The 23,202-nt window shown below is 37.2% G+C and overlaps 1 protein-coding gene across 1 annotated transcript in view; it reads right to left on the reverse strand.

Moving 5' to 3' along the window:
* LOC114540936 (sodium/calcium exchanger NCL2-like) overlaps nt 1-23,202 on the reverse strand; it is a 33,889-nt gene that overhangs the window by 9,090 nt on the left and 1,597 nt on the right. Inside the window, exons 2-10 of the mRNA XM_028560933.1 lie at nt 22,652-22,744; nt 16,908-16,977; nt 11,776-11,823; nt 11,034-11,136; nt 10,520-10,652; nt 10,310-10,377; nt 9,269-9,452; nt 4,977-5,051; nt 4,731-4,824 (exon numbers count right to left, since the gene is read on the reverse strand). Of these exons, the coding sequence (XP_028416734.1) occupies nt 4,731-4,824; nt 4,977-5,051; nt 9,269-9,452; nt 10,310-10,377; nt 10,520-10,652; nt 11,034-11,136; nt 11,776-11,823; nt 16,908-16,977; nt 22,652-22,744 (868 nt within the window). The remainder of the gene's footprint in view (nt 1-4,730; nt 4,825-4,976; nt 5,052-9,268; nt 9,453-10,309; nt 10,378-10,519; nt 10,653-11,033; nt 11,137-11,775; nt 11,824-16,907; nt 16,978-22,651; nt 22,745-23,202) is intronic.

Raw genomic sequence — 23,202 nt, forward strand, 5'->3', positions numbered from 1 at the left:
ACATCGAAAGAAATAAACGAATGTTCCGGTTTGTTAGAGATGTTTTTATACCACCAGATGACAGCTTCACTATTTTTCCACTGATTGATGGCTGTAGCCCTCACTATTTTGGCGTTGATTCTCTCTAAAATTTGCTTGCTGATTTTCCCGATTTCTGATTTTGACGGGTTGATTAGACGACATGTTGGCTTGTTGATAAAGTTTGGTTTGTGATCCTTTAGTGTGACAAATGACTGATTCGCGGTCAACGCGTCTATCTTTAGTTGCAGATTGAGTTTGTTGGCGATCTTTTTCTCTTCGGAAATAATTTCAGTAAGAACGTTTGTTGGAGCTTTCTTGTAAGATTTCGTTATGGCGGTATTGATTAGCTGTTTGTATGTGTCTGTGTCTACGCGGTAAAAGTTCGTCGTCTTGTCGGCAGCGATAAGCAATTTGTCATCCTTTCTGATTTTCTTAGCGTCACTGGAAAGCTTCTTTTGAAATTCAGAGACAGTGTTGTCGAATTCGATGTTTCGTATTAGATTTAGCATTTTGTCTTCAAAATGTATCAGCTCGTTGATACTCGTTGGCGTGTTCGTTGTCTTGAAACCAAAAGTTTCGTTGGTTGCCGTCTGTTCTGTCTTCGGGTTTAGGTAGTGGTAGGCCTTCCATCTCATGCGTCGCAGGAACGATTCGGTCTTTTCAATAAAACATTTTAAGTATTCCTTAGGCTCTGCGACAGGTATGTTTTTCATAGAATATCCAAGATTGACTGGTTCCATGATGATTTGAAGAGTGCTCAACAGTGAAGGAGCGAAATAAATCAGTATGAAGATAACAAGTATCGAGTTCGAAATCATGTAGGTATAGAGTGCTCAATACCGTATGGTAGAGCGGTTAATAACAAGAATGACAAACTGGTTTATTCCATTAAAACTTTATTACTACAAATTTGTATTTCAAGCAAAGCTTACCACACTCGTCAGGTAACAACTGATCGCGTTTATGAGCGCTATGAAATATTATATGCTTAATTCAGGCCTGTTGTGATAGTTCGTTGTGCGGTCGGTAACGTATCGGATTGCTGTCATTTGCTATACAATAAGTGTTTTTTTCTGTGTCTACAGTTTGATACTAGTTCGTTCTTTCTGTTAAGTGTACAAAGCTCCGGATAACAAATAATTATAAACTTCTCATACAAGCATAAATTACATCGCTTAGTTATACTAGAATACGGTTTACATCGTTTTAAAATTTTCCATTGGATTGAGTGTTGTACATCAGAGTCTTTTAGCGACCATACATATTTACTAAGTTCGGTAGCTTTACGAAGCTTCGGGTTGACAAAAGAGCTTTTGTGGTTTGCAAGACGCTTTTTGAATTTGTTTTCAGTAAGGCCAACGTATGTTTCTTTGTTTTGATTGTCTTCGCGGGTAACAGTGGCTTGGTAAATCACGCTTTCAACTTGGCATTTTTGCTCGAGAGGGCAATTAGCAGTTTGGCGGCAGTTGCAGTTGTTCACTGTGCTTGCTTCATTTAGGCTGGATTGCTTGCTAAGTATGGCTTTATTATGGGACGTGATTATGGCGTTGATGTTGGGCATGCAGCTGTAGCTTAGTTTGATGGTGTTTCTGTTGAAGATCTTGTGTAGCGGGTGGCTGCGCGGGAAGCACTCGTCTATAATTCTTAAAAACTTGTGGCCGATATTGGTGGCGACGTTGCGCTATACGGAGGGTTGAACCAGATGATTTTTCTGGTTCTCTTCCGTTTTTCCTTATTTGCTGGTCTTGTGTTGAATGTGAGTATGTGGTCATATCCGCTCTTTGCTAGCGCTTCTTGGTACGGTAGCTTAGCGGAGTCGAACGCCTTCTCATCGGAGGAAATGGCCGATAATCTTCGGTTAATGGATTCGGGAAGAGTTCTAAGGATTGGTGGGGGGTGGTTACTGCATCGGTTAATATACTGGGGGACGTTGCCTGGTTTCATGAACGGTTTGTAAGTTCCTGTTCGTAAATCAAAAGTGATATCTAAGAAATCAACGATCTTTTTGTTGGCTTCAATAGTCAACTTCAGGTTGTGGTCGTTGAATATCTTACATATCTCCTTTTTGATTTTCTCTATTTTCCTCGGTGATTCGTTGAATGCTCCCAACCCGTCGTCTCTGTATAATCCCAGTTTCTGTCGGTGTTCCTGCTTGATTTTTGACAAAAGAAAGGCTCCAACGAGTTCACACGTTTCTGCTCCATCGAATGAGCCCATAGTAACGTCGAACTGCGTCGAACATCTTTCGATGTTGTGGATTTCTATCCATCTATTTCCGAACAATTGCTAATCGACGCCCTCGAATTTGCCGCGCAGTTTGACGAAATATCGAACGATGAGAAACACATCATTATTCAAGCAAAGAGATCACTACTGTTTAACGAGAAGGAAGCGTGGTGCAAGAAAGAAACCAACTCGCAGTTCGACGTTACTATGGGCTCATTCGATGGAGCAGAAACGTGTGAACTCGTTGGAGCCTTTCTTTTGTCAAAAATCAAGCAGGAACACCGACAGAAACTGGGATTATACAGAGACGACGGGTTGGGAGCATTCAACGAATCACCGAGGAAAATAGAGAAAATCAAAAAGGAGATATGTAAGATATTCAACGACCACAACCTGAAGTTATTGAAGCCAACAAAAAGATCGTTGATTTCTTAGATATCACTTTTGATTTACGAACAGGAACTTACAAACCGTTCATGAAACCAGGCAACGTCCCCCAGTATATTAACCGATGCAGTAACCACCCCCCACCAATCCTTAGAACTCTTCCCGAATCCATTGACCGAAGATTATCGGCCATTTCCTCCGATGAGAAGGCGTTCGACTCCGCTAAGCTACCGTACCAAGAAGCGCTAGCAAAGAGCGGATATGACCACATACTCACATTCAACACAAGACCAGCAAATAAGGAAAAACGGAAGAGAACCAGAAAAATCATCTGGTTCAACCCTCCGTATAGCTGCAACGTCGCCACCAATATCGGCCACAAGTTTTTAAGAATTATAGACGAGTGCTTCCCGCGCAGCCACCCGCTACACAAGATCTTCAACAGAAACACCATCAAACTAAGCTACAGCTGCATGCCCAACATCAACGCCATAATCACGTCCCATAATAAAGCCATACTTAGCAAGCAATCCAGCCTAAATGAAGCAAGCACAGTGAACAACTGCAACTGCCGCCAAACTGCTAATTGCCCCCTCGAGCAAAAATGCCAAGTTGAAAGCGTGATTTACCAAGCCACTGTTACCCGCGAAGACAATCAAAACAAAGAAACATACGTTGGCCTTACTGAAAACAAATTCAAAAAGCGTCTTGCAAACCACAAAAGCTCTTTTGTCAACCCGAAGCTTCGTAAAGCTACCGAACTTAGTAAATATGTATGGTCACTAAAAGACTCTGATGTACAACACTCATCCAATGGAAAATTTTAAAACGATGTAAACCGTATTCTAGTATAACTAAGCGATGTAATTTATGCTTGTATGAGAAGTTTATAATTATTTGTTATCCGGAGCTTTGTACACTTAACAGAAAGAACGAACTAGTATCAAACTGTAGACACAGAAAAAAACACTTATTGTATAGCAAATGACAGCAATCCGATACGTTACCGACCGCACAACGAACTATCACAACAGGCCTGAATTAAGCATATAATATTTCATAGCGCTCATAAACGCGATCAGTTGTTACCTGACGAGTGTGGTAAGCTTTGCTTGCCATACGAAACAAATTTGTAGTAATAAAGTTTTAATGGAATAAACCAGTTTGTCATTCTTGTTATTAACCGCTCTACCATACGGTATTGAGCACTCTATACCTACATGATTTCGAACTCGATACTTGTTATCTTCATACTGATTATATATATATATATAATAATATATATATAATTATATATCACCCATTTGCAAAAACGTTGGCCGCAGATAGATAGATAGATAGATACTCGAAGTCTAATTAGAATTGCATATGATGACATTTGCATTGGATATCAATCATATTACACAACATATGCAATTCTAATTAGATTTCGAGTATCCATCTATATATCTATCTGTGGCCAACGTTTTTGCAAACGGTGTATATATATATATATTATATATATATATATTATATATATATTATATATATATATATATATATTATATATGAATTGTCGTTACAGGTCCAGTTAAAATAAGTAAAGGATAAATGGAAAATATCATGATCTTTTTTTAGGTTGAAATAAATATTTGTTTCCAAAATGTTATTATTGTATGTTTAATCACCTCTTGAAGTCTAACTTTTCTGGTATTAATTATCGCGGTATTCCTGCAAATGGTGCGGTACAAGCTAACGAATAAGGCATTGTGATGCGACTTTACGAGGAGCGATTTTTTATGCCTGCGATGACTTCAATAGGAAAAAGAGGGGGGTAAGTTTCCTAACAGGATGGCCAAGGTGACTCTAGTCCCTCATGGTCTTATTTTCTGCAAACGTGCATGATGGATGGCTACTAAAAGACGATCCTGACGTGTCGTTCAGGAAAGAGACGACAGGACACTAATACGACTGAAAACAAGACCACTTACTTGAGTGCGTTATAAAAAAGATGTAGGGTATGTTTGAAACTTGGTGAAAATAAAGTTTAGTGTGAAGTGGTTGAAGACAATACCACCATTATTTACATATACAGTACAGATGGTGTGGATACATACGACTTATGTTGATGTAGCTGCCCCCATTGTCACCATTGGCTTTATTCGTTATACCACTGAGAACATCGCACATCGGATCAGAGAATATCGTCACCTAGCAAAAAAGTAAACATAAAAAATATTGGAAATACAACGTGGAATAAAAATAATACAAAACAATAGTAACTCATATAATATGAGAGTGACAAAAAGCAACAAATACTATCTTTGAGTTAGAAATAGGTTGGTGTCATATCTTACACTTACCATGGCAACACCACCACACAGCATGAAGAAACATTTGAGTGCAACAACTACTTTGCTCCTCTCTTTATCCGTGGCCTATTAATGAACAAGTTATAGATTAGTCAACTTCTACGAGAATGAGCGTTTTTAATAATCCAAAACTGAATATATACTGCGTAAGCGTATGCATTCCACTCAAATTAACAGAACTATCCTCGAGGGAATTGAGTCCTTCCACAATGAATAGTATGCAATTAATTACGTGTAAAAAAAAACTGGAGCACTCGACTAGTGTACAGTGGTTTTGATCAAAATCACAACAAGCAACAATTCATTATTATACAGCTGAATGTATATTCCTATTTTTTGAAAGGATTCTGTGTCGTTACCTCTTCCAACTCGTTCGGGATTCTTTAGTAACAATAGGATCTATCTCGGAAGGCTGTCTTGTTTTGATATCAATCTGCCTACAGTTTCAAAATATTTCCATTGTCGTTCCAAAGAGGTATTAAAAAGTGAGGTATTTTTAATATTTAGGCCGAAATTAGTGAGTTGACCGCCATCTTAGTTTGAAGGATAAATGTATGTTATGTCAAAACCTGGGTCATGCTAGTTTTTTATCAAGACAATTATTGGACACCGAAGCCCAAAATATAGCAGGTTTTCTAAAGAAATTTATAGCATTTGGAGTAGGTTAACCCCGCTTGTGGCGTCATCAAAACCATACGTTATCATTAATAAATTTATCCAAGATGGCGATCAGCTTTAAGTTCGGTTACGATATTTCGTTGGCAATACCCTTTTATGTTATGAAAGTAATTAAATCTTGCTATTATTGCCAGATCAAATATATCCTCGTTTTAAAAACTGTTGTAATGCCTCGTAGGTTTTTAGGATGATAAAAATCAGATACGAGCACTGACCAATGCTAGAATAGATCAGTGGTTAAGAGCAATTCGATTTTTGGTGATATACAGGGTGAGTAAAAAAAAACTGACACCTTTGAAATTCAAATTAGCCGCAAACTTATGGCTGGAATTTGACAAGTAAAAAAAAACTGACACCTTTGAAATTCAAATTAGCCGCAAACTTATGGCTGGAATTTGACAATTCCCATTGTGTACAATCAACAAGACGTGGTTAGTTAATGCGAAAGTGTTTAAACCAATTGAACTAATTCAACGTTCTTTTTTACATAGCTTAGAATGCATTTTAACTCCCAACTTTATGTTCAAGGTTAATTAATGGGTTCACTTATTTGATATGCTTCGTCTACCCATGAGATATTAGGCAACTTCTGTAATTACAGCCGATTACAGACACATAGCAGCTAATTTGAATTTGAAAGGTGTCAGTTTTTTTTACTTACCCTGTAGTGTGGAAACAGAAAATCAAAAAGAGGCTGACGTTACTATTTTCTTTCGTTACTAAGGGAAACCATCAACGCCCAATAATTTGGTTATTGAGTTATAGTTATAAACTGGTCATTTTAAATAATTTAATAAATTGCACTCTTTCTAAAGGAACTCGTGCAAATCATTGCCTCATGAAAAACTTACTTAAATTAAGTAATTATATAGCAATCAATTCGAAATTTGAATTTGAATTTTGCATGGGCTATCATTGTAAATATTCCTCGGATAAGGGCACACGACACTTCTCCGGGTGCCGTTTCCGGCACGTTTAAGAGAAATTTTCATACCGTGGCCATTTAGCTTTTTACAGTGACTATTTTATATACAGCTCTGTCACGGAGTTTTGATATATTATCGTTATAGACACGTCGTTCCACCACTTTTTGTAAAAGTTTCGACAAATATTGACGATCTTTCATTGCGAAGCCGTTGACAATAAGAGGTAAAGTGAAAAAATACAGTTGACAATAAGAGGTAAAGTGAAAAAAAAATACAGTACATTACTACATATAAGGATAACCCTCGACCAACCTCGATTAGTCGAAAAGACACCCGTAACTTGTCCATTTCTTATAATAGATCACCAAGCATGTACTTACTCCTTCTGTGCGGGTGTCAATGATTCCACTTCAACTGTTTTGCGGATCTAAGATGACAAATTTGAAAATACTTCACTTTAGTAATATTTTTTTTATTTCTTCGCAATGACATATTTGGGGACTTTCGGCGCGCAGACGTGAATTAACGACCTGAGTAAGGCCCGTTTACACTTGCAATTTCTGCTGCGATTTTCGGTGCGATCTATCATCAAAAAGCAAAAGGTTACGAATGGTGTAATGTATAAGTGTCCATACTAGTGCATCCGTAACCTACTCACTCATTAGTATCCATGAAATGGAGAAAATTGCACATTAAATCGCAGCAAAAATTGCAAGTGCAAACGGGCGTACACGATAAAACACATGCAATACTGATAATAGCGCATTGGCTTAAAAATTAGGAAATGATCATATACATCACTTAGACTCATTTTGAAGTGGCAGATTTAAATGAATGAAGTGCCAGTGCCTAATTTTGCATGGTGAAAAATAGATAAATTTAGGTTTTTTAGTAGAAAACATCCAAGGAAATGCACAAAAGTGATTTTTTACACAATATGACAACGATAAATAATACTCAATTTTCACTGCTGGTTCCGTTGCTACCCTATTGCTAAGGAAAACTTGAATTGACCAATCAGCTGCGATTTTGGTGGAAAACCGTATAGCGTTTCATCGCCAACTTTTCAGGCGTAAACACGATAATTTAATGTAAAACACTGCCCTAACTTCCAGACTTTTATCCATTATTTTGTACTTTTGGCAGTATTCCTCCAGGGTTGTTTAATTTGTATGAAAAAACTTTCCGCCATTTTGTTAATTTTGGTAAAATCATTAATTGTACTGCAGTACCATTGATGATGGTAGTAGAACGAATGGGAGTGGAATTGATGCAAAAATCATACGAGTGGTTACGAGTAGCAAACTTTAAAATTCATATTTAGTATCCTGAATTGTGAAACGTCTCGTTATGGTCGACAAATAAACCGCTCAAGAGACTAACATTACAATCCAGGTGATCTGAGTCGGAAATCTACCTGGTCAGATAGAAATCCATACTGTTCTGCCTCGCGCGCATTAAAAACAAGCAGTGGGGGTAAAAATATAGCTGCTATTTAGAAGTTTATTGTTTGTTATTGTTTTCTTAGGAAATTCTAGCGTCCAGGCGATTGTTTATCATCGTATGACACCCTCAATGGAAAGTCTTTTTCCTCAAGAGCTCAGGAAATCGCGTTTACTGCCAGGCCAGTAAGGGAACGTTTCGACAGTGTTTTAGCACCTTAAGCACCTTGTCTTCGTATTTTCTCAAGTATATATTTGTTGCGAAACCGTCAAAAGAAATAAATCTTTCCATTTTCAAAATGAATATTGGCTAGGCTTGCCACGGAAAGTTGTTTTAAATCTGAGACTGACACTAACAGAGTTTTGTATAAAAGCCAGGCAAGACATTGTACAACACATTAGCTCATTTAAAAAAATATAGCGAACATAAACTAAATTAATGTTAGCATTGAAAAATATTCATTAAAATAACAAAAAAATATGCCGAATACTAAATAAAAATAATAACTTCTTATTAACCGAGCGCGAGGTCTTTACCGAAAAATATCGGACCGAGGTCTTTTTGAACAGACCGAGCTCAAAGAGCGAGGTTTGTACAAAAAGATCGGGGCTGATATTTCTCGGTGAAGACCGAGCAAGCAAGGTTAAAAAAAAGTTTATTATATGGCATAAGGGATGTATTTGCACTTTAAACAAACAAGAAATGCATGAATTCGTATTAGTAGCCTGGTACGCATTTGATAAAAACAAAAACAAAATATTGAATTATCTAGGTTACCTAAACCGTCTGGAGATGTTAAATTTCAAAAGCAATTAATTTTTCTCTGGTGCATTTATGTGTGCCTTTTTCATTCAGAATTTCTCTGTTTTTCCTCTCGTAATGGATCGCATCTACTGCCAGTCCATTACGGGGAAGTGCCGGTCCATTACGGGAAAGTAATGCATTTTTGTATTAAAATTTAACATTGCGATTCCGATTTTAAACTGTGGTAATTTTTTCTGCACACCCCTAGACCTGCCACTGTTACCACACGAAACAAATTTGTCGTAATAAAAGTTTTTATGAAATAAACCAGTTTTTCATTATTCTTACAGTATAACATTCTATAACACGTTATTGAGCACTCTACCTACATGACTTCGAATCGAACCCGATACTACTATCTCTCTCTATATATATACACTTCTGTCGTCGTATTACTTGAACATTTTGTCCTCTTCGTATTTTAAAAATCTATGTCCCATAACATTTTCGAACGTGTGTAAAATTACCACTTACCAGAAAAGCAAGGTAGGCAACAAAAGATATGGCACACAAAATGACAGTCGCCAACGCAGAATCTTTCACATACTTTGGTTGAGGTGGATCATGGGGAGGATATTTCTTGGGACCCCAATGCCAGTCCGCACTTTGAACCACACTGCAAGAGGCAATGAATAGGGTATGATAAAATATATAATGCATTGGCAAAGTACACAACTCGAATAAAACGCACATTTACTCCCATTCACTCCTTGAAGCTTAACGATGCTTGTAGGTTGTTAAAAATAATTTTTGTTGGTGGTGTCACACTGGTGGCGTGATTGTTCATACATTTTATCGAACAAACATGCCATCATGCGGACTTACGCTTCATTATATTGCATTGTATGCACTACTTCTTACACACGCAACATAATTCCGCTCACGCGTGGAGTCCACGAATATCTAAGACATAATCCAACAGTTTCCTACGTCTCGCGTGGGCTACACGCATTACGATGGGAGGGGGTCCAGATGGTCATCCGTCTCTAGTATAAATCGGGTCATTGATGGTATTCCTGAACAACTTGGCCTTGGTAAAGCAAGATGGTATATTATGCTGAGAAAATTTCCAATTGATGGACAAAATCACAATGAACCAATCATTTTTCTTGCTATGATCAACAAAAATATATTGGAGATATAAAGATTAATCTTAATTCTCCATCGTGTTTTCAGTGGGGTAGCCAGACTGACGATTTAGTCATGCTATGCAAATTCTATGTTATTCTCATTATTCATTTCTTTGGAAATTCATTGTTTTAACCAAAAATTAGCATAGCTTTACTAAATTATCGGGCTGGCTACGCCACTGCGTGTTTTAACTTGTGCCAAAGAAAAGCAACGAAACCGGCTGTCATAGAATGCGGCCCTTATATCAAAAGTTTATGAAACAATAGTGAAAACACTTTAACAGCGACACTGGTCAAGATCACATTTAAGTTTTGAAACAGTGATTGGATAACTCAAACTTACAGATAAAGAAGTGATGTAATAAGCATAATGTTTGAGGATTTCTGCACAGAAGGAAGGAGAGTAACGCCCTGAAATAAAAAGATATCTTTCAGAAGAAAATATTAACTGCGAGGCTGTTAAAAGAAGTACAAATTATGAAGCTGCTTCCTGGCTGCAATACTCTACATGCTCTTCACACGAGTGGTATAATTTCAAAATACGCTAGATTACCTGCTTCAAACAATTAATTCCTTTTCCAGTTCCTTCAATTGCTTCACCATTGCTATCCAAGTCACATCTCCCGATGAACAAACTCCCGCCCCACGAAAGCGTCAACAACATTATCGTGCTGCCAGCTAGAGTCCTAAAAAAAGTAAAAATGATATGGTAGCCTTTTTCAAAACTGCACTAATAGATTATTGATAAGTATAACATCCTTTGTATCTATATATGTGGCGTAACTTCTCCGCTGCTAAGCCATATTTTAATGGCATTTCAGGGGGGGAATAATCATATTCGGGTTTTTTTGCGTTATTCATTTCTTTTAAAATGAATTAGAGTATCTTGTCTTCTTCATTCGCATTAGGACCTTCTTCGTATAGGGCTATACTACTTATTAGTAGCTATTTCATTAGTAAAACGAACCTAACAGATTGGTATCAAGGTTTCAGGAAAGATTACTCTAATTGTTCGTATTGAATGCATGCATGCATGCAGAGAATTATAGTAGCTATACCGTTCTTACCCCATGCCAACAGAGATCTGATATTGTGCGTCTGGTTTCAAACCAGAAACGACAATAATAGCAGCATCCGGTACAACTCCAAGCAAAGGCAGAACGATACCTCCTAAAATTAAATTAAAGTTCTATTTCCTGGGAGAAAAACACCTTTGCATCACGCACTCTAAGAGACAATTGGTACACGAAGAAATTAATTAATAAGACGTGATAAAAGATTACTTTATGTTAAAAAGAACCTTAAGATTTCGTGAAAAGTCGTGAGTTACAAAGTCGTAACATGTAAATGGGTGTCTTCAATTGCTTAGATTGTATTCATAATTTATTTGATTCATTATATACTGTTATCATTCAGTTATAGTTTTTTCCTTTTCCTTCACGTGATCGTCTTGAATCATATTCGGAACATTGGCTGGCATAACTACATGAAGTTAAGATGTATCAATGAAAAATTTTCCAAACATCGCAGTTCGCACCTATATATTGTTTTTTCGCCAAGATTGTCAAATTATATGATAAGTAAGATGTAATATGGATGCATACACAACGCACGAGCATACCAAGTTACTGGGTAGTCTGGACCTTAACTGTACTAACAATATCATATTACTCCTATGATAAGCGGGTGTATGCAAAATCTTCCATATAAATTATAATAATTGTGAAACATAATTATATACTATCAAAAGATGGAGCATTCAATAGCTTTATGAATATCTATATCAGACGAGTAGTGAAAGTTCTTTACCAATGATTCCTGCATGTAATCCTAGATCTAACAACAACTCGGCACCGTCTAGCAAGACAAAAAAAGGGCATATATATATATATATATATATATATATATATCAAATATGTATTTAGAATCATATATGAGTAGAGTGCTCGATATACCAAAGTATAGAGCTAGTATAAAGATAAAATAAAATAAACTTGGTTTACTTCATAAGATTTTATTCACTACAAAATTGTTTCGTATGACAAGCAACGCTTGCCACACTCATCAGGTGAATTTAAATGTCGCGCTATGTTGTTGCCAAGGTTATATATACTATATACATGTTTAACATCCAGCGTAGTATACCAAGCAACGGTTGTTAGGAACGATACGAATCAAAAGGAATCTTATGTCGGACATACAGAAGGGAAATTCAAAACAAGATATAATTGCCACACTAGTTCATTTAGATTAAGCAAGTATAGAAATGCGACAGAACTGAGCAAATACATCTGGCAACTTAAAGAGGCAAAGGTTAAGTACTCTATAGACTGGCGTATTATTAAACAATGCAAGAGCTATAACAACACAACAAAACGCTGCAGCCTTTGTACACATGAAAAATTTATCATAATTTACCACCCTGAACTTTGTTCTTTAAACTCAAGAAATGAACTGTTATCGAAATGCAGGCATAGAAACAAATTTCTCTTAAGCAATATTACTTGATATAATCTGTATATATTTATATGTAATTTAACACTATAGCTTTCCGTTTTACGTCAAACATGTATATAGTATATATAACCTTGGCAACAACATAGCGCGACATTTAAATTCACCTGATGAGTGTGGCAAGCGTTGCTTGTCATACGAAACAAGTTTGTAGTGAATAAAATCTTATGAAGTAAACCAAGTTTATTTTATTTTATCTTTATATATATATATATATATATATATATATATATATATATATATATATAACAGGGTGAGTCAAAAAAAAGTCCCCCCTATTGAAATGAAGCCTTTGTTGATTTGAATGCATGATCAACGCAGTAGTGTGTAAATAGCATAGTTATTAGGTTGAGGCATTCAAATAAAGCGTCTTGCTTTCAATTGGGTTTATCATAATATTAAGGCAATCAGATTCTAACAAAGGCTTGATTTCAATAGAGGGGACTTTTTTCTGACTCACCCTGTATATATATACGTATATATATATATATATATATATATATATATATATATATATATATATATATATATATATATATTTGAAATGAATTGGAGATTAAAACCTAAAAATTGTTCATTAAAAATTTAAAGCACTACAGTTCTGTTTCGAGAGGCCTATTAAAGCTCCTCTCTCTTCAGGTGCGTGTACAGATTGAATTGGAATATCCCGTGTACCGATCGTTCATAGTGGTGTGATACCTATCCATTCTTAATTAAAAACTTATTTGCATGCCGGCATGCACTAGTCAGTTCGTTTCTTTTGTTATGAGTACAATACTCGGGTTTACAAATAATGAAGTACTTTTCCATTATGCATAAATTACATTTTTTCCCGATATTTGAATACGAGCTTGCACGAGCCATTATTTTCCAATATATATATAGCGTATCTGATGTTATTATCCTTTAGGGACCAAATGTATTTACTTAGCTCTGTCGAGATATATCTGATATCGACTAGACTAGACATAGACAAGATTTACTGGATCATGCATATCGGATCATTATTATTATATTACTTTATGATAATTTATGATAATTACTATAATTAATAAAATACGGGCGGCCGATCTATATGGGCATTTACATGCATACTGATCGGCTGCGAGTATTTTAACGTCCTTGTCAAGTGGGTAAATTAAGCTTAATTCTACTACGTCATAAGCTAGGGTCATTTCAGAGTTGTGCGAGAGAGCATACCCATTCGCGATATAGTCAGTTGTATACGCCTTGTCGTGAACGGAAGTCGCGTTTTGAAGTCTCTTCGGAAGATCTCTTTTCAAATCCACTACATCAGAAGAAAATCTGATCCGAAACAAGAAGGAAGCTATACTGCCCTAAACTAAAGGAAATTCCTAGCAAATATCAACGGCCAAGTGAAAATTGTGAGGGAATGTATGTGCCGAAAGTTAATCCGGAAATATGGCAGAAATTCAAGCCGGCCCTTTCGTGTTTGGTGGCGAAAGACAAGCAGGCCTTTTTTATCCTAGAGGAGGAGGGCACAGTACCCTCTACATCACAATTACCAGAATCAGAAAAAAATAAAAAAGAATTAGACTGCTTATAACAAAAGATAAACACATTTAAAGAATTTATTAACAACATTTTAAATTTCGAAATTTTGCAGGGAATAGGAAAAACTTACCACTGACCTTGACATTTTAGCAATAGTTTCAGGGACTGAAATTTCGTTTAATGGCATGTGCCCAGTACAAGTCATTGTCCCTTGTGACTCCGATCCAATCGAATTTATTTTCCCTATCTTTATCACTCCAAAAAAAATCCTTAAGAAACTCAACGAGTCCGTAGAAAACTAGAAAACTTTAAATGAATAATATTCACACTCATAACAAAAGTTGTTGGATGGCCTCGCTAGACTTGAAAGATGCGTACTATAGTGTACCTATCCATCCTGATTATCAAATTTTTAAAAAATTTTCGTACAAACGTACTTTGCTTAAATTTACTACTTTCCCGAATGGCCTCTCATCCTGCCCAAGAAACGTTACCAAACTTTTCAAAACAGTATTGGCAACCTCACATTGAAAAGTCTCATTATCATTCATTGATGCATGACTTCCACATCAACGTATTTGAAAACTGAAAAGAAACCAGCTTTTTTGGCTTGAAGTCATTTGTCTAAAAGCTAACGGGAAAACATGTTAAACTCAAGCTGGACAACAGTACTGCCGTGTTTGGGTTCTAGCCACAATGAGGTACATGGGTTCTAGCCTCAATGAGGTACTGAATAGAATTTCCATTGAAATTTGGGATTTCTGCCTAACTGGGTTAGATAACATCAATGCTGACAATGATAATCGCGCAATATTTATCGTGATGCTGAATGGATGTTAAATCCATGTCATTTCCAATCAGCAATAAATAGATTCGCCTTTACACCAGAAATGGATTTATTTGCATCTCGAATAATCAAACAGTTTCCGAATTACTACACATATCGGTCTGACCCCGAAGCAATACACATTGATGCTTTCTCTATTTCCTGAGCACGCTAAATTTCTACTGCTTCCCCCCGTTTAGCTGCATTTGGCACACAGTTCAAAAGATTATGCAGGAAAAAGCCATGGGCATCCTGGTAATTCCAAACTGGCAACTCAACCCTGGTATCCACTCATTGTACCACTTCTAATAACCCCCTCCGATTTGCCCACAATTGCAGACACTCCTTAAACGTCCAGCTGCTCTCACTTGCCAAAAAGTATAGAACTGAAGATCTGACATGGAAAGGGGCAAAGTCCCAATAACCAAACAGACATAAACAAATGGGGCCAATTTTGTAGCACTTCAAGTTTTGAATTTTTTGACCCTTCAATCACTAACACTGTAGACTTCCTCACAGATCCCTATCATTCCGGTTTGTTTTACTCCGCTATAAATTCTGCATGCAGTGCCTTGTCTGCACTTAGTCAAACAAACAATAATACGATCCCCTTTGGTCAAACTCTCTGGTAAAACGGTTCATGAAAGGTGTTTTCGAACTGAGACCTTCCTTCCCGCGATATAAATCTCTTTGGGACGTGAATATTGTTTTTAATCATTCCAGAACGCAACCAATGGTAAACGAACTGACATTAAAGAACCTTACTATCCAAGTAACATTTCCACTGTTACTTCTTAGCGGACAGCGATGTCAAACAATTAGTACCTCCTAAATCTAGACACCAACCGATAAATGTGAATCAGTTATTCGGGAGGAAGTTAAACAAACGCGGGCGGGACACCATATAGAACCTCTTACGTTTGAAGCGTATCCAGATGAACCATCCCTGTGCATCATAACACACCGCAAGAAGTATCTTTAACGGACAAAGCGATTCCGAAGTCCCAACTGCATCAAGCTCTTGATCAAGCCTCACAAAGCAGTGTCACGCGAAACTATCTCACTTTGGTACAAAACGTTACTATCAGTCTATCCTCTGCGGGTATTCACACAAAAGAATTCGGCAGTCATAGTTCCAGATCGGCATCTCAGGTATTGGAATCAGCTGGCTGGTCAAATGCCAACACGTTTCGTTAAAAAGCCTATTACGTCTTCTTTTAATCTGGGATCTGCCATAAGTGCAAATAATTAAGACACCTTTGTATTATATATAGAGTAATGTTTGGATAGACTTATATACAATAAAGGTTGGCTACTCATTGTTGTGTTTGTTACTTTGTAACATAAAAACTGACTTCATTGTTCATTGTGAAATCTCGTACTACTCTGACACGACCCTAGCTAATGACGTACTAGAATTAAAAAATTTAACGAGACTTACCTGTAAGGTGAAGTTTGATTTCAATTCTACAATCATCACCGGGGAGTGGAGGAGCTTTACCCCCAACCCGTCTCACCTTTTTATTCTCACCCCAATTCTCCACCCTACAATGTATTCAGGTTTGACTTTGAAATCTGATGACTTGTAGAATTCAAATCAAACTTCACCTTACTGGTCAGTCTGGTCTAATTTTTAAATTCATAAGACCTTTATGAAGAATTACAGAAGTATAGATTATACCAAAACACCGCGCAATGATTGGAATTTAGAAAATTAAACTTTGCCAGGTGAGTCTGTAATTTTATGTATAATTAGCAGTTGACTATGAAACTTAGGCTAATTTCCCCCTCCAGTGACCACCCCTAAAAGCAACCATTCTGAACCATATAAACAATTCAGAGAGACTGTAGCTTTGATAATTCAAGATTTAAAGCTATGTCGAGGATGCCATTTCTGGGTGTGGTCATTTTCAGGACTTTCGTCCCGGATTCAGATTTTGGCACATATGCCATGTTGACCGCCATGGTTATTTTACCCAAAACAATTGAGATAATCTGTTCTAAATGAAATGCATAAAAACTCCTTTATTCCTAATTAATTATTTTTTAAGCATTATTTACTCCATTTATAGTACAAAATAAGTACCTGAAATCAATTTTGCAGCAACAATCAATATTACACCATAGAAAACAATAAGGAGAAGGTTTCCCATAATCTAGAAAAATATGAAAGGAATGAATGAACAAAAACTCTGGAGATGCATGCATGTATTATAAACATACACTATCTATTCTGTCGGAAAAGCAGATTGTAAACAGGATGGATTTACAACAGAAGTTTGACAAACGGAATTCAATATAACTCGATTCCAATGATTTTTCCCTTAGTCCAAATGGAAAATGCGTCAGAATTAGAAAAAAGGTCTTAATTAAGACAATCACTATAAATAATACAATGTAATCAGCAAAACTCATGCATCCCAATTTTCCCACCCCAGTTTTGTCACTTTATCCAGATGTAAACATAGTAATCTGAAATGGCCGGTAAGAACTAGGTATAGGTTTGAAAAATAATAAATTTTTCAGTTCATAAAACTTAGTATCATAAAATAAACTTTTAAATATATGTTAGAGCTATAATTTAACTAAACATAATCACAAAATTTGAACAGCTGGTTCATAAAGAATAATAAGATTGGTTATGCAATGTAAAATCGATTTCTAATTTGACAAACTTCAGTTCTGAGTGCTGTTTGGCTGAAAATTAAGCGCAAGATTACTAGGTACCATTAGGTTATAAACTGTAATTATGACAGAAGTATGATATAACGAGCAATTTGATTGGCTACCGCGCGTGCATTGTGAGGCCATAATGCACGCTTCTGGCTTTTGAAGTTTTTGCTGCTAAGCAACATCTTAAATAACATGTAAGGAGAATTTCATTATTGATCAAATAAATAAATTTTGTTGTTGCCCTAAAATTTCTTCTTATATTATAAAAGAATTAAAAAAGCTCGTCGCGTGCCTTTATGGTGTAATAATGCACTCGGGGAAATGTTGGAAGAATACTCGAGAAGCTTGTAAAACACTCGGCTACGCCTCGTGTTTTACAAGCTTCTCTCGTATTCTCCCAACATTCCCCCATCGTGCATTATTACACCATAAAGGCACGCGACTCGTTTTTTAATTCTTAATTATCATGGCCTTGGATGTCTTTATAATGTTCATAAAACGAATGAACTAATGTTCGTTAATGTTTGCTTCTGGATCGGTTCTTGCCTCGGATATTCGCTGACTTTTTGTCGTGTAAGACTTCGTCTGTTCTTGTAGTATTTTGAGCTTCTTTCAATTAACGTTCACACGATTTTTACTCCGTGAGTCCACTCTCTTTCTTAGTACTCACTTACTCCTTACTGCTTCACATAGTATAATAGCATTTGAGTAGATAAATATAAGAGCTTGCACCCGCCTATACAGCATGCATATTTTTGGCTGCGGCAGTTAAACTTGACAGACGACTGTTGATCCAGACATGCAAGTTATGTCAGGGTGAAGAGTTTTGTCGTTCTAAGGAGCGCATACTATTCCTCAAACAGAAAGAGAAACATGACAAAAAGTTACGTTTGTTGGGACACAAGCCACCAGACTTCTCTCTACTAAGGAGCTAACGGAGATGGAAAGGAAATGGCTGGACAAAAATCAATGACAAAAAACCTATAGTGTCCTGATTAAAATGGTAAGACTGAAGGAGAATTGGACAAACGCCTATTACTCTTAAAGAAAGCCAACAAAATTATCGAGGTCACGTACAAATTGTTGCGTAGTAGTGATGGGTTATCTCGGATGTCCCGATTCTATGCCTTACCGAAGTTTTATAACTCGAGAATCCTTTTGCGACCTATGGTGTCCTTTGCGAATTCTCCGACTTATAATCTTTCGAGGTATTTGGCTGGAATATTGTCTCTGAGCGTTGAGAATACTGTCTACACAGCAAAAATCTCCTCTCATCTCGCGGAATTTATTAGAGGTGAAACTCTAAAGGCCGGCGCACACTAGAGCTATGTGCTTAGCAAAAAGTCATTCGTGGCCATTGGCGTAAGCCAGTTGCTCTCGTGTGCGGGCGACTTTTCCGGCGACTTTGGTCATTCGTGCCATTTACGGCAAATATCTAGCATGTTTAATAATTTCTGCCTCGCGTGCCGAAATCTTTCCGTGTGCGGCAAACTGAAAGCTATCTGCTTATGGATTGTCTTAACAGCGCATTCGTAATATAAGAAAGTAAACATTCAAGATGCATGGCGTGCAGATTGCAAAAACAAAATTATGGATGAAAGAGAAGACGAAGAGGTGTTGGTTTTTTTGCTGTTGCGTCGGACAAGACTAAACACCGTTATCCAAGTGCTATTAATTATATTTCCTGTTTGAGAAAGCTTACTAGCTATTTCTGAAATAGCGCATTCCCGTTTCTCTCTGTTTCTAAAATCTGTCGAATTCACATCGTATAAACACCTGTATTCTGGCAAAAGATCAACCATTTTGTCTTCCAATATGGCCTCAGCCACCAATTCATTTTGCTTTGTTTGCACCGCTATGTTGGATGTTTACTTACTCGTATATTACGCATGCGCTGTTAAGACAATTCATAAGCAGATAGCTTTCAGTTTAAAGTCATAGCTTAAAGTCGCCGGAAAGGTCGCCCGCACACGAGAGCAACTGGCTTACGCCAATGGCCACGAACGACTTTTTGCTAAGCACATAGCTCTAGTGTGCGCCGCCTTAAGTCTGTTGCAAAAACTTTCAAAGAGCTGAATCGTTAACATCTAGCCTAATCGTGTTGTTTGTAAATGATTCTTTAAAAGCTCCTGCAGCAACTAAATGTAATTCCTCAGCGGGTGATTCTTCAAAAACGGGCTTTGCAGTTGTCCCCTATATTCAAGGAGTTGCAGAAATAATCAGGAGGATCCTGAATAAATGTGGTATCAAATTGCCTTAAAACCCTTTCAGACATTGGTACATATTTTCGGCAAACCCAAGGATCGGGTAGCGACTAAACAGAAAACTCATGCTGCATACTCTAAACCATGTGGTGATTGTTACTGCGTTGCGCACTGCGCAAACGCAGTCTAAAATTGCCGTCGGTGTTTTGCTGTTTTTTTTTCGTGTTTTTTACGTTTTCGACCCGGTCTTCCTGGCCGCGCAGGCCAAATAAGATACTCGTATTTTGAACTCGTCTGATTTCGTATCGAAATATTTTCGTGCTAAACACACTTCAAATAGTAATCTAAGCCTAGTAACCCCCACAAAAGAGATATTTTACTGAAACAAAAATTGAAAAAGTTTGTTGTCGCCGGGATTCGAACTCGGGTCGTGCGAACCAAAAGCAGGAAACTGCATGCACGATACACGTCATATAAAATAACACGTACACGAGTCGCTGTGCATGGCCGATAGCGCAGGAAGTCTAGACGTCTGTCGTTCGAGAAAATACGTACAGGTAATCATAATGCTGGATTCTCGTCTTGTCTTGTTTCATATGCTCACTCTACATACACTAGCACACACTGATCGTGGTAAACCTACACTAAAACGGGTTTACAGACAACGATCACATGAATCATGAAAGCCTTGTATGCCATTAATTGCAGGAACCTTGTATGCCATGAAAGCCTTGTGTGCAATGAAAGCCTTGTATGCCATTCTATGCCAATTTTTAATCAAACCGCACCTTCCTTTGTAGGGTAAAAACGGCCAGACTGATCCTATTGAATTTCAGTACAAACTGATTCCTAGAGTACATGATTCCAAACTCAGCCTTATTCACGTATATCGTTAGCTACGTCTGCCAAGCACCAATAATGCAGTTTTACCCCTATATTCTGTACCAAGTGCTCTATTTACTAGAAACCCTAAGACCCCGTTTACACTTGAGCGAAAGTTTCCGGATTTATCACGAAAGCGGAATGTTTTAGTACCGGATTCATGTTGCTGTTTACAGGTTGTATCAAAAAAAAGGAGACCTTTAGAAATCAAGTTATTGTTAAAATTTGAATGCCTTTTCAATTGCATTTGCACATATGCTGAACCGTAGTGCGTGAAATATTGATAACGTGCATGCATACATTAGAAAAAGGAGACCTTTAGAAAATGAATTGACGTTTGTACACAAGATTGTCTGCTCCTGGGAATTTGAAAATAACTTTAATAGCATAAAGAAAAATAACGACCCAAAAATATTCAAATGACTAAGCACAAAAGCGATAACAATATGCATGGTACTGATGGTAGATTGTTTTAGCTGTTCCTTCAAAACATGAACAAATATTTGCCATTAATTTTTAACACTGCGTGCGAGTATTAGGGCTGTTCACATGAGTTAGAATTGAAATTGAATCCGGAATGGCTCAGCATTCCATTTTACAAACCCTGGCTATTAAAATGTTTACATGAGTCAGGAATGAATTACAACTTGATCTGACACAGACACTTGACATTTTGATCTGGATTGAAAATTACTGATAAATTGAACATCAAAAGAACTGAATGTCATGGACCATGTCCTTCAACGTGGCCTCCATTTCTCTTAACACAAACTATCGTACGCTTCTGCATATCGCGAACTGCTTTTCTGATGACGGCAGGCTGCCCTCGTAATGCATTACACTGTTCAATTATTACACTCGTTGCTTCATTCAAGTATTTTCGCACGTTTTTAAAAATTGTACTTTTTACTGGTGGATTGCGATCACGAAACCTTTCTCGAAAAGCGTTTTGCACCTCAGCTATACTGCGAGTCTGGGTATAAGTTAAGACTACAAAAACTCTTTGCTCCGGAGTCAGTTGAACCATTTTTGTACTGGTAGTTTGCTTAGTCATTTGAATATTTTTGGGTCGTTATCTTTGCTTATGCTAGCTGTTAAAGTTATTTTCAAATTCCCAGGAGCAGACAATCTTGTGTACAAACGTCAATTCATTTTCTAAAGGTCTCCTTTTTCTAATGTATGCATCAATATTTCGCGCACTACGGTTCAGCATATGTGCAAATGCAATTGAAAAGGCATTCAAATTTTAACAATAGCTTGATTTCTAAAGGTTTCCCTTTTTTTTGATACACCCTGTAGTGTAAACGGGGTCTAAGAAAGAAACATTTTTCTAAAGGAATAAATATTGACGGGAAATGGGGCACAGTTGCATGCAACGATTGGCGCGACGCAGTAACCGCCAGAATTGGCGTCTTGTTAAAGAATGATCTAGGCGAAACAAAAGTCAGTTCGGCACACGTTTCAAGGCCGCTTCGAACTTAGATAAATCAACCTTTGCGGAACATGTGTGTCAAACAAACGATAACATTGCGTGGAACGACTCTGAATGCATTACCACTAACCATCGTTATGGACAAAGGCATTGTTTGGAAGCCTGGCATATTAATGCGAGTCTTGTGCCCTAAATAGGGACGACGGAAGCTATTTGCTAAAAGAATATTTACATCTGATTGATAGATGACGTCATGCTGAGAGTATATATAAGGTTCAGAGTTTTAACATCAGATTGCCCCCGATGAAAACACTAGTCTGGAGTGTCAAAACGCTGGGTTGTGAATGTAATATTTGTGTGGAGATTACTTACATTAATTAAACCAGAGAAGTGATAATTGCGAGAGTGATTGATGTACTCACATGTACTACATTAATACATCTCACAAAATGTCAAACATCAATTACTTATCCACTTCATGCCAGGTGATATCTTCTACTTTTTTAACATGCATATAACTAAACGCAATTAAGCCTTATCGTAACAGATGGCATTGCATCCACGCACCACCACTTGAATGTTATATCACTCCGTTCAAAAGCTAATACAAAGTTGGAGACAAGTGGGAAATTAACTTACCGTGCTTGAACATGGAAAGTTTGAAAGTCGGTGTTTGAAGCACTTATCGGTATGATTGGCATTTGAAATAGAATCACCATAATTCTCTGCTTCCTATAATCATTATAATTGAGAATTGAGAATTAGTGAAAAAATCCTGCCTGAGCTAATCTGGATTTGTCAATAGTAGCTACATGGACGTCGCAGTGTCATCGTATTTGCATCAAAGCAAGAGGCGCAGATATTTGTGAAATGATGCTTCTGTATTGACGCATGTATACTACGCCTATGGCTATAGTGTTTTCTAAACATCGTGTATGCGTCACCACGTCCGTTTATACATCGTACATGTAGTCTACAACTATGCCGATGGCTATGGCTTTGTACTGTACTTGTCTATCATCTACAAATCGACAGTCAAAATACATTCCCGACATACTTTATCCACTTTGGTTTTTGGCATTTTTTTGGAAAGCTCGAGTACAGATCGACCGAGGACCTTTTGCATAATAGACCAACTTTTGATTTAGGCGACAAAAAGGAAATTTCCGAAAAGTGCAGAAGTGTGTAAC

The sequence above is a fragment of the Dendronephthya gigantea genome, unplaced genomic scaffold (genome assembly GCF_004324835.1).
Source record: "Dendronephthya gigantea isolate DGI-Jeju-01 unplaced genomic scaffold, DenGig_1.0 000256F, whole genome shotgun sequence".
NCBI classification, from domain to species: Eukaryota; Metazoa; Cnidaria; class Anthozoa; order Malacalcyonacea; family Nephtheidae; genus Dendronephthya; species Dendronephthya gigantea.